Source organism: Rhinoderma darwinii, chromosome 3, assembly GCF_050947455.1.
Source record: "Rhinoderma darwinii isolate aRhiDar2 chromosome 3, aRhiDar2.hap1, whole genome shotgun sequence".
Taxonomy (NCBI): Eukaryota; Metazoa; Chordata; class Amphibia; order Anura; family Rhinodermatidae; genus Rhinoderma; species Rhinoderma darwinii.
In genome coordinates this window covers 259,976,232-259,990,408 of record NC_134689.1, presented here as the reverse complement: position 1 = coordinate 259,990,408, position 14,177 = coordinate 259,976,232, and the positions used below count along the sequence as shown (strand labels likewise).

General features: G+C 40.8%; 1 protein-coding gene across 2 annotated transcripts in view; it reads right to left on the bottom strand.

The window, feature by feature from the left end:
- Window positions 1–286: 286 nt before the first annotated feature.
- The window catches only part of LOC142749602 (uncharacterized), a 30,261-nt gene continuing 16,370 nt past the window's right edge, over window positions 287–14,177 (bottom strand). For both annotated transcript variants that reach the window (XM_075857860.1, XM_075857859.1), the window contains exons 5-13: window positions 10,750–10,877; window positions 10,047–10,105; window positions 8,844–8,980; window positions 8,632–8,756; window positions 7,767–7,822; window positions 6,754–6,908; window positions 5,083–5,192; window positions 1,512–1,634; window positions 287–803 (exon numbers count right to left, since the gene is read on the bottom strand). In XM_075857860.1, coding sequence (XP_075713975.1) covers window positions 798–803; window positions 1,512–1,634; window positions 5,083–5,192; window positions 6,754–6,908; window positions 7,767–7,822; window positions 8,632–8,756; window positions 8,844–8,980; window positions 10,047–10,105; window positions 10,750–10,877 — 899 coding nt within the window. In that variant the 3' untranslated portion in view covers window positions 287–797. The remainder of the gene's footprint in view (window positions 804–1,511; window positions 1,635–5,082; window positions 5,193–6,753; window positions 6,909–7,766; window positions 7,823–8,631; window positions 8,757–8,843; window positions 8,981–10,046; window positions 10,106–10,749; window positions 10,878–14,177) is intronic.

The window sequence follows — 14,177 nt, the reverse complement described above, 5'->3', positions numbered from 1 at the left end:
GTCTAAGGGTATGTGTGCACAACGGATATGGGATGCATGTGTTTGTGGGAAACTCCTTCAAGGGGTTGAGGACTTCTATATCTTCTTGCATCATAAGTTTATTGTAAAAGGACCTGGAGGACTAGGTTTGATGTATCTTATTACAAGAAGATTTGAGCGCACACACCATGTTTGTATGTAATAAAGTTTATATTTGTTTCATAGCGTGAACTTATTTGCTATATTCTGATGTGAGTCACAGTAAACCAGAATTATAAAATTAGAGCACCCAATCAAGCACCAAACACAAATTTTATTTTTTATTAAACCCTTTTAAACTTCATTATAAGACATGACAAACAAAACTGTACAAACATTTGACATAAATCGTCAAAACCGCTTAAAAGAAAAGAACAGAAGGTGGTGAAGAAAACCTATAAACATAAGAAAGTTTCTCCCAGTGTGTTTGGAGCCATTGTTCCCTGACATTTTTTTCAGCACTGAAATAGCTAAAGACCAGTATTAATTAATCTGCGCCAGTTCAACTAAGATTCTGGGTAAAGCATCAATAACAGGGATATTTCCTCCCCTTTGAGGTCTTTTGCCATTGGAAGAAGGAGCCCAAACAGAGATATCCTCAATTAAAATATGCGCGTCACTGTCCAGATGCCACATTCACCACGTGTAAAGCAGATCCAGCTGACACTGCCCGGTAAAAGCACAGCTCCACCTCACTACCACTTCCAGTGAGTCTCATGACTGCTTCTGTATCCTTATTCATCTGTTTCCCAGTCCAAAACCACTGGGCAAATTCTACATTAAGGCTATGCAGATAAAAAAAAAAAAATTTTTTTTATAACATTAGTATAAAATAGAGCAGATATATAAGCCATAAAAGGTATTACATAATTGACTAAGGACAAGATTAATTGAGAACATTGGCCACAAAAATCCGATAATCCCAGTTAACAATTGTGTAGAAGACAGAAAAACCTCAGCTGCACTATTAACATACCTAATATTTTACATTTGTGATTAAAAGAATAGCTAACTACTAAGTGCAAATAAAAAGAAACAAAACCACACAATTCTAAAAAAAAATTGGAAAAACTTGAGTTGAGGCAAAGGGGACAGGCTTATGATTTAAGCAAACACAAGTTCTTATAGTATGCACGCTGAGTAGATGTAACTATTTCCACGAACATCACTATTTTTACATTCTATATTAAGGTCTTATGCACATGGCAGTAACATCCCTTCATCTGTACTTCACAGAATCAGTACAATGGCACACAGAGTCCCTAAGGCTCCATACCATAGAACTGAAGGCACCAAATTATACGGGAAAGCATCCGATATGGCATCTAAAAGAAAACCACTATGAAATATGAGCTATACAGATGCAAAGTATAGCCCCATAGTCTTCTAGTTTTAATACAATGTACATGAGCCCTCAAAAAATAGTTTGATGGGATTTTAAGGTTAAGATGAAGATGAAGCATAGATCTTTATTGGTTAAGATATTTACTTACTTGCTCAATGGATGCTCTAAATGCTCTGTTATCCATCTCAAAATTATGACTTTGGATATCATGGTCAGGTCGCCTCTGAATAGTGGCCTTTTTTCTATGGCCAAGCATCCTGGTCTTCATACACTAAGAAGCATAGTTATGTACAATCTATCATCAAGAGTATTTCTGCATAAAAGATGGTGCGTATAGTTTACCTTAAAGGGTACCTGTCACTAGGTCATAAGTTGAACTAACACGGAACGTTAAAAAATGGCACAAACATAGGGCATTACCCACATAGGATGTGGAGTGGACGATCGTGATAATTTGCTCACCTGGTGGCCACGGGTTGTGCCGGATGCAAAATCCTTTGTCCGGTTTCCAGATATTATAGCAGTACAGTGAGAACGTCTCAAAAATCAGCCCTACGATTGGCGCCTTCTGCACAGTTCCTCTATCCCTGTGATACTGCCTAAGAAAGGAGCTGGTCCGGCTCCGAGATGCGTCACTTGTAACTATCCTATTTCATTAAAGAACTTTCATTTGCATAGTATTTGCCTCCTTGTCATGCTACTAAGAAACTTTAAGGGTACGTTCACACACAGTAGCAAAAGAAGTCTGAAATTACGGAGCTGATTTCAGGCGAAAACAGTTCCTGAATTTCAGACATTTTTGCAAGTACTCGCGTTTTTCCGGGCATCTGTTATGCACATTATTGGAGCGGTTTTTCAATGGAGTCAATGAAAAACAGTTCCAAAAAGGTCCCAAGAAGTGACATTCACTTCTTTGATGTGGGCGTATTTTTACGCGCAGTCTTTTGACAGCGACGTGTAAAATTACACCTCGTCTGAACAGAAAATCGTAAAATCCATTGTAAGCAATGGGCAGATGTTTGCTGACGTAATGGAGCCGCCTTTTCAGGCGTAAAACGCCCAAATTACGTCTGAAAATAGGCTGTCTGAACATATCCTTATACCTCTTCAAAAGGGAACAGCGCCGATCATAGGGCTGATTTTTGAGAAGTCCTCACTGTACTGGCATCATTTCATAAGTTGAACTTCCATACGGACCTGATTAGCGCTGTCTTCCCGATTCCAGCGTGGTTTTTCTTTTCCTGGACCCCCCCCCACCAGTTCTAGAGATACAGCCCACTGTTTCGTTGGTTCCCTATATGCTAATCTACTGTAGTTTGCAAACAGGGCGTGAACTACCCTTAGAGGCTCGGTCACCGGATTATCAAATCCCTATCTCCTATTGCATGTGATCAGCGCTGCAATGTAGAGAACAGGAACGTTTTTTTTTGTTTTTTTTAAATGATCGTTTTTGGCCAAGTTATGAGCAATTTTATATTTATGCAAATGAGCCTTTCTAATAGACAACTGGGCGTGTTTTCTCTTATTTCCAACTGGGCGTGTATCGTGTTTGTAACATGTGGGCGTGTTTACTTGTTTTACTAGCTGGGCGTTGTGAATAGAAGTGTATGTCAGCATCATATGTCAGCATCATACAGTTCTATTCACAATGCCCAGCTAGTAAAATAAGTAAACACGCCCAGATGTTACAAAACACAATACACGCCCAGTTGTCATTAGAAAGGCTCATTTGCATAAATATAAAATTGCTCATAACTTGGCCAAAAATTATCGTTTAAAAAATAAGACGTTACTGTTATCTACATTGCAGCGCCGATCACATGCAATAGGAGATAGGGATTTGATCATCTGGTGACAGAGCCTCTAAGCTGCATTGCGCGGTTTGCTCAGGGAGCTAGCTCCACCCTGTTGGCCAACTGCAGCAAATTAGCATAGAGAGCCAACAGTGAGACCGCGTTATTCAGGTCAGTTAACCAGTTAAAGCGAACCCGTCACTAGGTCATGTGTTTAAACAAAAAAATTGTGGGGATTGGTGTTAGTTTTTTGCAAGCATGTTTTTTTTTGCATTAAAATGTATTCCGGTTTTAAAAAGCAGAAGATAGGGAAGGGACAATCATGTAGGGGGGACAGCAAGTTGGCAAGTTCCATGCAGGACCAGTCATTCAGATGAACAAGCCTATGTTATAGGAATGGCAGTTCTAGGTATTTTTAAGTAGGTGGAATACATGCTTTAGAGGTGTTCAACAGTATCTCAGTAAGTGATTTTTTTATTTACAGAGTGAGATTTCCTCCGGGCCGGCCCCTTGGGCTTTGCGACCTGTATGGTCACACAGGACCCATCAGCTACCACCGGTGGCACCACAGAAGGCACAGCACCATGGCTTGCAACCACTACAAATCTTAACTGTAGCTTTATTTAGACATTGGACAATGCGATAATCACTGTAGGTTATTACTTGAGCACTGTATGGTGGTAGTTCCTTAGGCATGTGTTGCCCTTAGGCACTATACAGTATGTTTTTTGCATTGTGGTGGCAGCACTGTATAGAAGTTTTCTTTAGTCAACTGTAGTAAAGAAATCTGGCCAACGTATGGTACGGTTATTTGGGCACCATAACGTATGGTGCTTATTGGACACTATGTTCTGATTATTTTTACAGAAGGTGAGGCACAGGGCACCTTTCCAACATAAGGCTGGCTCTGGAGGTCACTATGATGTAGAAGGAAGACAGCTGGGTCAAAGTCCAATGGCCTGCTTATAATCTGGAAAGTTAGGTTGCCAACATCAGTCCAAAATGGATACAGGTTTTTCCAGTCTTGCCCCAAGCTTTATCAATGTTCCCTCCTCTGTAGTTCAATGCCAGTAGAGGTTAGACCCACCTGGGAACAGTTTACCTCATAAGTGGGGAACCCAGCGCGAGTACTATTTCCTCTTGCTATCAAGAGAAGTAATCTTTGACTTATGGTTCAGGAGGAATATATCTTAAGTTTCTGTTCAGGTATCAAGTCAGTCTAAGGCCGGATTGACACGAGCGTGTTCAGTCCGTGATATATGGTCCGAAGGTCAGCCGCATGTCCCAGACTGAGCACACTGCACTGTTTTCAGTACGGGACAGTTTTCCCACAGCGAGGTAGAGACTCCTAGCGTCCTAGCTCCCTGCAGTGTGCTCAGTCTGGGAAATACGGCTGACCTGCGGACCGTATATCACAGACTGAACACGCTGGTGTGAATCCGGCCTAAAGATACTATTTTTATGACGTCTAATAGAGACCAGGGGAGCTGCAACTCCACCCAGAATTTGAGAAAAGCTTCATGACACCAATTCACAACACAGGCAGTAGCTGCACAGTTCTTGCAGAAGCCAGGGAGAGCAATATATGAATCAGTAAAGCATAAAATGGATAAAAGGAAAGTGGAAGACCGTTATTTGAATTATTTTCTTCTCAAACCATCATGGTACCAATGACCAGGAGTCCAAGTCTCTATTTATATTCTGCAGAAAAGGAGGAACGTTCAAGCGTAAAATGTGGGACGATATAATTAATCTCAATTTCTTTCTGCCCTTAGTGATAAAATTGGTCACACAGTTAGCAAGCCGTCACAACAATGAATAGGGAATCAATCCTGCATTGAAATTAGAAAATTCTTGCAGCAGAAAGGTTGCGTTCCTTGCCAAAAGGAGGATAAAAACAAAATAAAAGAAAAAAAACACACTTACCACATAGATAATGATGGGGAAGATTAAGATGCAGAGTCCACACATCACAATTATTGCTACAGCAAAGCCAGGGAAATCAATATACTCATAAGAAGGTCCAGGGCTGGAATCTGATCAGAAGAAAAACAGTTTATGACTGCAATGTAAAGTCAAATATACCGGTAACCGCCTGTCAATTCACAGACCGTCTGTAACAGTAGATAACGGAGCCAGTGTCTTTTAAAGAAAAAAAATAAATAAATGAAAGCGAGGGGGTCATAATGCAGGATATATTGCAATAATACTTTATTTGCAGTTCATATTAAAACACCAAGGTGTTCAAACCTGTATTCTGACCTATAGAGAATGTGTATCTTAATTCATAGTTTTCCAATTTGTCTGTAACTATATCTTGGCTGATTGATTTTTGTAAAGTTGCCCAGAAAATTAAAAATGGGAGGCTGGTAACAGTTCTGTATTCTAGATTATTCTTATTTATTTATTTATTTATTTTTACTTAAACTCACAGGAACTGTTGTGTTTGAGAAAAAGCACCAACCCTTAAAAAACAGAAGGTTATGGGGTGGATCTTTACCACCTCCAGGTAACTTTGATTGACTTGGGAAAACAAGTGTTTACAGTACCTTCCTATGGAGTGGTTACTAAAAATGAACTGCTCTTTAAAAGGAAAGGTGTAAAAAAATGTTTTATTATTTTGTGTCATTTAGTTTTATATTGTATTTAATTTTTTTCTTAACACTATGGGGGCTGCCATTTTTCATTGTTTGTGTATGCGTCTCTTCACAACACATACACAGATGCAATACGGCAGCTATAGGGGATAGGAGAAGGACGTGAGCCGTTCCCATCTAAGCTTTTGCCCTTCGAACTCTGAATTGCGCATGCTCTGACATGCGCAGTTCAGTGACCAGCGTAGAAGCCGGTTGGTAGGGGGAGCACCAGTGCCATCTTGTTGATGCCTGGCACCATAGCAGGTAAGGCGTGCATGCGGGGAGGTTGTGTGGTGGGTTGCGGGGTGTGCGTGTATGTGTGTGGGGGAGCGTGTATGTGTGTGTGTGTGTGTATGTGTGTGGTGGTTTGCCAGGGTGTGTGGGGGTAGTTTGCAGAGCATCTGCATGTGTGAAAGTATTTCTATTTTTCATATTGACAACTTTGCTTTGCAGGTTCCGCTGGACCTATTGGACTAGGTCACAGATTCTGTGGACTACTGCGATCTTTGTTTTGTTTTTTAATTAAATTTGTTAATGAGGGTTGTGTGGGGGGAGTTTTTATTTCAATAAAAATATAATCTTGTTTTTTTAATCCTTATTAGCACCTTGATAATGGCAGTTGTCAGACGTCCATTACTAGGACGGGGCTTTGTGTTAGCCAGGTAGCCGCAGGCCAGTAATACGAGGCTGGGAAGGGCCAAAATCTGTGGCCCTTCCCACTCTGGTAATGCTAGTCTGCTGCTGCTATGTTGTATATGGCTGACTAAAAATATGGGGTGGACCCCATGTATTTTTTTATTTTATTTTAGAAGACCCAAAAAAAGGCTGGACCTCAAGTTAATATTCAGTTCTTGTTTGAAACTACTATGTTTTGAACTGGTCTGCTGCCACAAATAAATGTACAGGTTTCCAATTACATTAAGTTCTTTGGTTGGATTGCATCAGTTTCAGACAGTCTTACCTCCTACAGTTATAGCTTTTAAATCCACTTTATACGTTGAAGATCCCAAAATACCATCAGATCCAAGAGCTTTAAGCAACAGTTTGAGAACCTCCCTACTACCAGGTGCCGGAAGCTGATACACAAGGTCCCCTCTGCAGATTACAGAGCCACTCCTAAGAAAACATGAAAGGACATTATTCTAAATGGAGCATTCCAGAGGAATAGTGTGACATCTCAGGAATTAAAAGTTTAAGTCTGTTTTAGATGGGTTTACTGCAGCCATATTTAAAAGTCCATATTACAGGCCAAAATCCTAGACCCCTGCAATTTTCAACCAATAAACCCTATAGTGATCCAGGTTTGGTTCAGTAGAACTGCAATTAGTGCTGGTGGCTTGAAGAATGCATTCTATAAATGGCTTCAGAAATACTTTGCTTCACTTCAGAGTTTTTGGTTAGCTGGTGCCAGGATCTCTATGTATCCTGCCAATGGGTCAAGGCTATACTAAACATGCCCTGTTGTGGTATATTGTAGGAAAAATGTACACAAGTGGTAGCAAACAGGCGTTTGAATGTAGCTCAGTATGTGATATGACTGACGCAATGTACTTCAAGACCAGTAAAAAAGGTGAATTATGCAAAGAATCTCGATATTCACTTAATATTGTAGATTAGGCTAAACAAAGCTCAGGAATAAAAGTATTAATGTGGTTGAGATTTGTGCAGTTCTATTTAATTTTACATCTTGTACCTTTTAATATGCTGATCTTTCCTGGGAGAGCGACTGTCCCTGTCAACTAGACATGGTATATTTGTCTAACAGACATTTTTCGGAACCATCAAATTCTATTTAAATCCAAGTTATCAGTAGATGAATAGAACATTGGATCTGTTAACCTGGCCGCATAAAACACCAGACATGTGGTACCAAGCACAAACGACCAAATAGGAATTTCACTATTGTTAAAAAATAACTCCCTATTGTCAGAGAAAGTATTTGCTAGTTGTCTACATTTACTTTTGGAAACTTACTTGAATTCCCGCATTATCACCTGAAGAGGATTACTGTCATGTAACACAGACTGGACCTAAGAAATAGAAGATAAATTAAAAATTCTGCATTAGGTGTATAAAAAAAAATTCTATCCAGTCTTCAGACACTATAGCAAAGTCTTTTGGGGTGGGGGAAAAGTCCACGGCCGGCATCAGCACACAGCGAAACCGGGCAAGTGCCAGGGCCCAATACCCTTCGGGGGGCTCACTCAGCCGCCAGGTGCCGACGCTGCATGGCTCCTTCAGGAGTGGAATCCCTGGCCATCCTTTGCTATGGCAGAGCAAGGAGGTAGCTCCCTAATCTGCCATTTACTCTGCTACAGACTGTCAGGCAGAGTGCTAGAAGCAGCTCTGCTCCGGGACTCCACCTCTGGGCAAGCCCCCAACCACTGTCTAAATATGGACAGTGATGCCAAGAGCAGAGCTTGAGACCCAGGCAGAGCGCTAATAGCCAGGACTATGGCTCTGGGGTTGCCCCTGACATCACTGTCCATATATGGACGGTGACGTCAGGGGCTCCTCCTAAAGAATCCCCAGCCAGAGAGTCTTCAATGCTTCAGTTGGGGGGGGGGAGGAGGGGCTGTGTGGCCCAACCTGGGAGGAGGAGCTGTGTGGCCCGATCTACAGTGGTCACTAATTTTACAGGGGGTACAAACCGGGGGCCTAACTTCTTTATGGGGGTATAAACAGGGCCCAAAGTGACGTTTTCTGCCATTTTACTACCGCCGTAATTTCCCCGCAAAGGGGCCCACTAAGTCTGTCACCCAAGGGCCCACATAAACCTGGAGCCAGCCCTGGGGTAGACAACCAGTTTTGCAGTTATTCTTTACAGACTCACACTTACCACTGTTGAGAGGTATTTGCCAAGCAGCTGGGATTCAGATGACGACATCTCAAGTAGATTTAGAACAAACTCTTTATTTGTTATTCGAAAATTAATGGAATAAACTTGCAAATCATTGCCGACACCTACAAAATGTAAACACTGTATAATCCTTTCATTAAACAAAAAACCTTACACTCTTAAAACTACACTCTTAAAACCACAATACTAACCATTCACAATGATCGAGTTAAGGTCCACAGATCTGTTCACAAGGGGCAGTAGTGAGGACATTAGAAACTGCACATTTGTATGGACTGTAGAGTTCAAATACAAGTTGCCTCTTACTTTCAAGTCTCCATGGACATCTCTGGGACAGAGAAATACACATTATTGGGTGAAGCAGAGTTACCGCACAAAACGTGCCAAACGTGAAGCAAAGAAATGAGTGAATAGATTCTAAACTAATCTAATTGGGTCAAAATTTCCCTAAAGGTTCAGATTTGTTGAAATCCGAAACTTTTGGGGTTCGGGGTGCACAAATCTGCAAAATAACAGCTCCTATTTTACAAATTAAAATAAAAAAATAAAATAAAAAAAACCCGTACTCACCTGGTCTCCCATAGTGATGCATCCCTGCAGATCTGAGATGCAGTTTTCCCATGTGACTGCCGCGGTGGTCAAATCACCACCTCCGGAAGCCACAAGGGACGCGTCGCTACGGCAGATCAGGAATGGAAAGTATGAGATTTCAAATTTCTTAGGGGTGGAATCACAAGTGCCCTGATTGCTCTGTTTGACTGAGGTCTTCTATGTCTGTAGCCAAGTTAATCAGGGAAATTGGGGCACATGTGATTCCTGGCAAATTTTTTCTGACTGAATCGAACTGGACAGTGGATTCAGGAAATACTCATCTCAAAGCAGTAAATCTGTGTACAGTGTCAGCTAAAATATGGCTTTAAAAATAAATGTAAAAAAAAATTGAGCAATGCAGGGCATTAAAATGTCTGATTCTAATTAGCAAGGTGTTCAAAAACTTTAGCCAGTGTCTAAAAGTTTCTTTATTAACCAGCCACAATGAAATTAAAAATATTGACCTTCTAGTCGAATAACGAAGGATCAAAAAAAACAACCCAACTATTTTGAAAAAAAAACAAACAAAAAATGTAGTAAGGAGTTAACTATGCAAATTAAAAAAAATTTGGTTCATGTTTAACCTGCCCAGAGGAGCCATTGGCTGCTGTGGTAATTTACTGAAATGGCCAAATGTACCATGTCAGGGAATTGAAAAAAATTAAATAAAAATATATATTAAAAAAAATTATAAATGTTCCCAGAACTGCTTAGAAATTGGATGATGCAAAATGCATGATGCTGAATCCATAGAGACACCTTACGGGTATTCTTATATTTATGACCGGTCGGTGCCTTCTTACCGAATTTGTGAAAAGACGACACTTGTGATTGGCAACGAAGCATTAACAGCATAAAACACCTGTAAGTGAAAAAGGCAATGTTAGAGTGCTTATCGAGAGGTTCCCCTAAAGGAGGTTTTACACAGAGATTATCGTGCAGACGAGCGTTCATAGAACCGTTGATGCAGATAATTGCCCTGTATAAACAGGGCAGCGATCAGATGAACGAGCAAACGATCGATCGTCTGCTGATCGTATGGTTTTAAAAAAGTGAAACATTATCGTTGTCTGAAGCAAATCTCCCTGTGTAAACAGGGAGATGCGCCGCCATGACAATGTATGTGATCGGAGTACTGACCGCTCGTCCCCATCCATAACTCGTGTGACAGGAGCAAAGGAGCGCCAATCAATGATTTCTCGTTGTGTCAGCCGGTGTAAATTTGCCCTTAAGTGTTTAGTATAGATTAGAAGATATTCCTTTATAGATAAAAAACAACAAAAAAAACAACCTATACATTGTATCCATTTATCCTACATAAACACTATTTTATAGAAATTTGTTAAATCATTTTAGAAAAACTACAGATCTATCAACTTACATTGCAGAAGATGTACCAAAAAAAGTGATGGCAAATTCACCATTTTGTATGCATTATACAAAAAAAAAATAAAAAAAAAAAATTAAGAAAACCACCAATTTGCAACATTGAACATCCAAACCTACTGCTTTCTGTAGATTTTCCAGGAAACTTTGCTTCTCCAGATTTTTCTGGCTTACTGCAATATAGCCAGCATGCAGAACCAGGAGAGAGATTGGTAGAGTCTCCAACTTTAAATTAAATGGGGTGTATCCTACAGAGAAAAAAAAATAAATAAATTAAGAAATACAATTAACATTGCTGGTTACCTTATAGAGGATACTGTTAATTGATCACACCAAAGTATGTGTTTATATACACACACACACACACTTAACCCATCAGGTCACAAAAAAGTAACGGTTTTATAGCAGAACCAGGAATTAACGCAATCACATTCACTGAACCTGCATCAGCCCAAAAAGCCCTAGTTCTGACTTTGCATCTGCCTTAAATCAGTCAATGATCTAATAACAGATCCTAACCAGTGCACTGATATTAAGCACCAGCCCCTCAAGTTTGAGTTTACCATAGGTTACAAACTAGTGTGATAGGTGCTCGCCGCTGATTCTTCAAAACAGCTGAGAAGCGGCTATGAAGGATCAGCAGCGCCTGTGCATACTCTGCTGCACAAAATTAGGACAGCTCTGCTTCGCACACACCCACACACAGCGCTCTGCTTCGTACACCCACACACACAGTTCTGCTTCGCACACCCCACACACCCACACACACAGTTCTGCTTCGCACAAACACCGCTCTGCTTCGCACACCCCACACACACACACACAGCTCTGCTTCGCACGTACCGGCGCGCACAATGGCGCCAGCTTGCCCCCCCCTACAAAACCGCTTCCATGCTGGGTCACGCTGAACTGCGCATGCACAGTACAGAGCGAGACGGCAGAAGCAGTGGATGTAAGGAACGGCTCCCGTTAGTACTGTATCTGCCTTAGTCCATCTGTGTATGTCGTTAAGAGACATACACAGATGAAAGCAAACATGGCAGGCCCCAGTGATGTATGAAAGTCAAAAACAAAACATTGTGTGAAAAAATAGTCCAATATAATATTTTATTAAATAACAAAGTAAAGGTGTCATTTGTTCCGTCAATTACTTATTCCTCAATATAAATGTTGATTATTGATAGTTATATATGTAACAGCATATCCAAGACAGTTTAAGAATTTATTTAAAAAAAATATATCTTTTCACTTTACCCCCAACTGTTACTACAACAGATCCATATTTAGTAAACCTCCCCTCCTAAAGGATGTAGGGGGGGGGGGGGGGGACAAAAAGAAAAAAAAAAAACAAAAAAAAAACCATACGAATATTCCTATCTAGAATGAAAATTATAATTTAAAATGTTGTTGTGTTCACAATGTTTCAATCTTTCTAAGCGGATTTTGAATAATTTTTTTGCCATAGGTTCCATATTTGTTGAGGATTCCTTTACACTTTCTGCATGATCATTGACTTTTACCCAATTTACAGTCCCTGGGCTGATCCAGCTTTGAGCAATACTTAAATTAATTTTAAAAAAAAAATCATGACACCTTTACTTTGTTTTTATTTAATAAAATATTATATTGGACTATTTTTTCACACAAGGTTGTGTTTTTATTATGACTTTCATACATCACTGGGCTGGCATGTTTTCTTTCATCTGTGTATGTGTCTCTTAACGACACATACACAGATTGAATACGGCAGCTGCAGTACTAACGGGAGACGTTCCTTACATCCACTGCTTCTGCCGTCTCGCTCTGTACGGTGCATGCGCAGTTCAGTGTGACCCAGCGTGGAAGCAGTTTTGTAGGGGGGAACTGGCGCCACTGTGCGCGCCGGTACGTGTGCGAAGCAGAGCTGTGTGTGGGGTGTGCGAAGCAGAGCTTTGTCCTAATTTTGTGCAGCGGATTATGCACAGCCGCTGCTGATGCTTCATAGCCGCTTCTCAGCTGTTTTGAAGAATCAGCGGCGAGCACCCATCACACACACGAATCCCCCCCCCAAACATGAAACTGCACCACCCCACCCCCCACTGTAGGGGGGGGTTGTGTGCAGGGTGCTTGTGGGGACCTCTAGTATTTATTGTGGCACAGGGGAGAAGACAGAAGACTGCTGTAGGGGAGTGTAAGTTTTTATATTTTTCACATTGCTAAAAAAAAAAAAAAAAAAAAAAAAAAAAGAAGTAGTTTTGCAGGTTCCGCTGGACCTATTAGACTACATCGTAGACTCAGTGGACTACGGATCTACTTTTTTTCAAATAAAACTGTTAAATGAGGGTCTTGGGGGGGGGGGGGGGAGGGGGGAGTATTTATTGCAATAAAAATATGCTTACGTATGTTTAATACTTTACTAGCGCCTGGATAACGGCAGTTGTCTGACGATGTCCATTACTGAGGTGGGCTTTGTGCTAGCCAGTAAAAAGTCTGCAACTAACCCCCCATTATTACCCTGGTACCCACCGCCACCAAGCGTGCCAGAAAAAGCCGGGTATGAGCTAGTAGCAATGGCCGGGCAATGGGGCAGCCGCAGGCTGGTATTTGGAGGCTGGGAAGTGCCAAAAGTCATGGCTCGTCCAACCCTTGTAATGCTAGGCTGCTGTGTTGTATTTGGCTGGTTCTGAAAATGGGGGGACCCCACATAATTTACAAAAAAAAAAAAAAAGATATAAACCCCCCCCCCATTTTTTTATTTTATAACCAGCCAGATACAACACAGAAGCAGGCTAGCATTACCAGGGCGGGAAGGGTTACGGTTTCCGGCCCTTCCCAGCCTCATACCAGCCTGGCATCATACCCGGCCATTCCCGACAGCACTGGTGGCAGTGGGTACCAGGGTAATAATGGGGGTTAGTACTACTCTTTTTACTGGCTAACACTATGACCTGCCTTAGTAATTGACATAGTCAAACAAACAGCCATTACGAAGGTGGTATTGTATTAAAAAAAAAAAAAAAAAAAAAAAAAAAAAGACATAAAATATTTTGATTGAAATAAAAACTCCCACACAATCCTCGCTAACCATTTTATTTAAAAAGCAAAAACAAAAACGTAGATTACAGTAGTCCACCGAATCTATGACGTAGTCCAATAGTTCCAGCGGAACCTGCAAAAAATATAAAGTTAGGCCTCAAGCACACTTCAGTGTGCCATCTGTTTTTGTTGTTTTTTTTGTTTTGTTTTTTAACAGATCGCACACTGACCCTTTGATTTCTATGGGGCCATGCACAAGTCCTTTTTATTTGCAGGGTTTTTTTTGCAGTTTGTGTGTGCTTTTTGCAAGTTTTTGGGCGCGTAGTTAGGACTCCTACTGAGTTTGAAATATTTGGTGCATTTTATGCACCAAAGAATTGATCCAATGCTTGTATATTACGCAACACGTTTTTTTTAAACCGCTTGCTTAAAAAACTAATAGCTCGCTTTCCCACTGAGGTAAATAGGAAGATTAAGCAAGCGTTTGATGCTTTTTTCGCATGTTTTGACACATTGTGTGCGCTTCTTGCAAT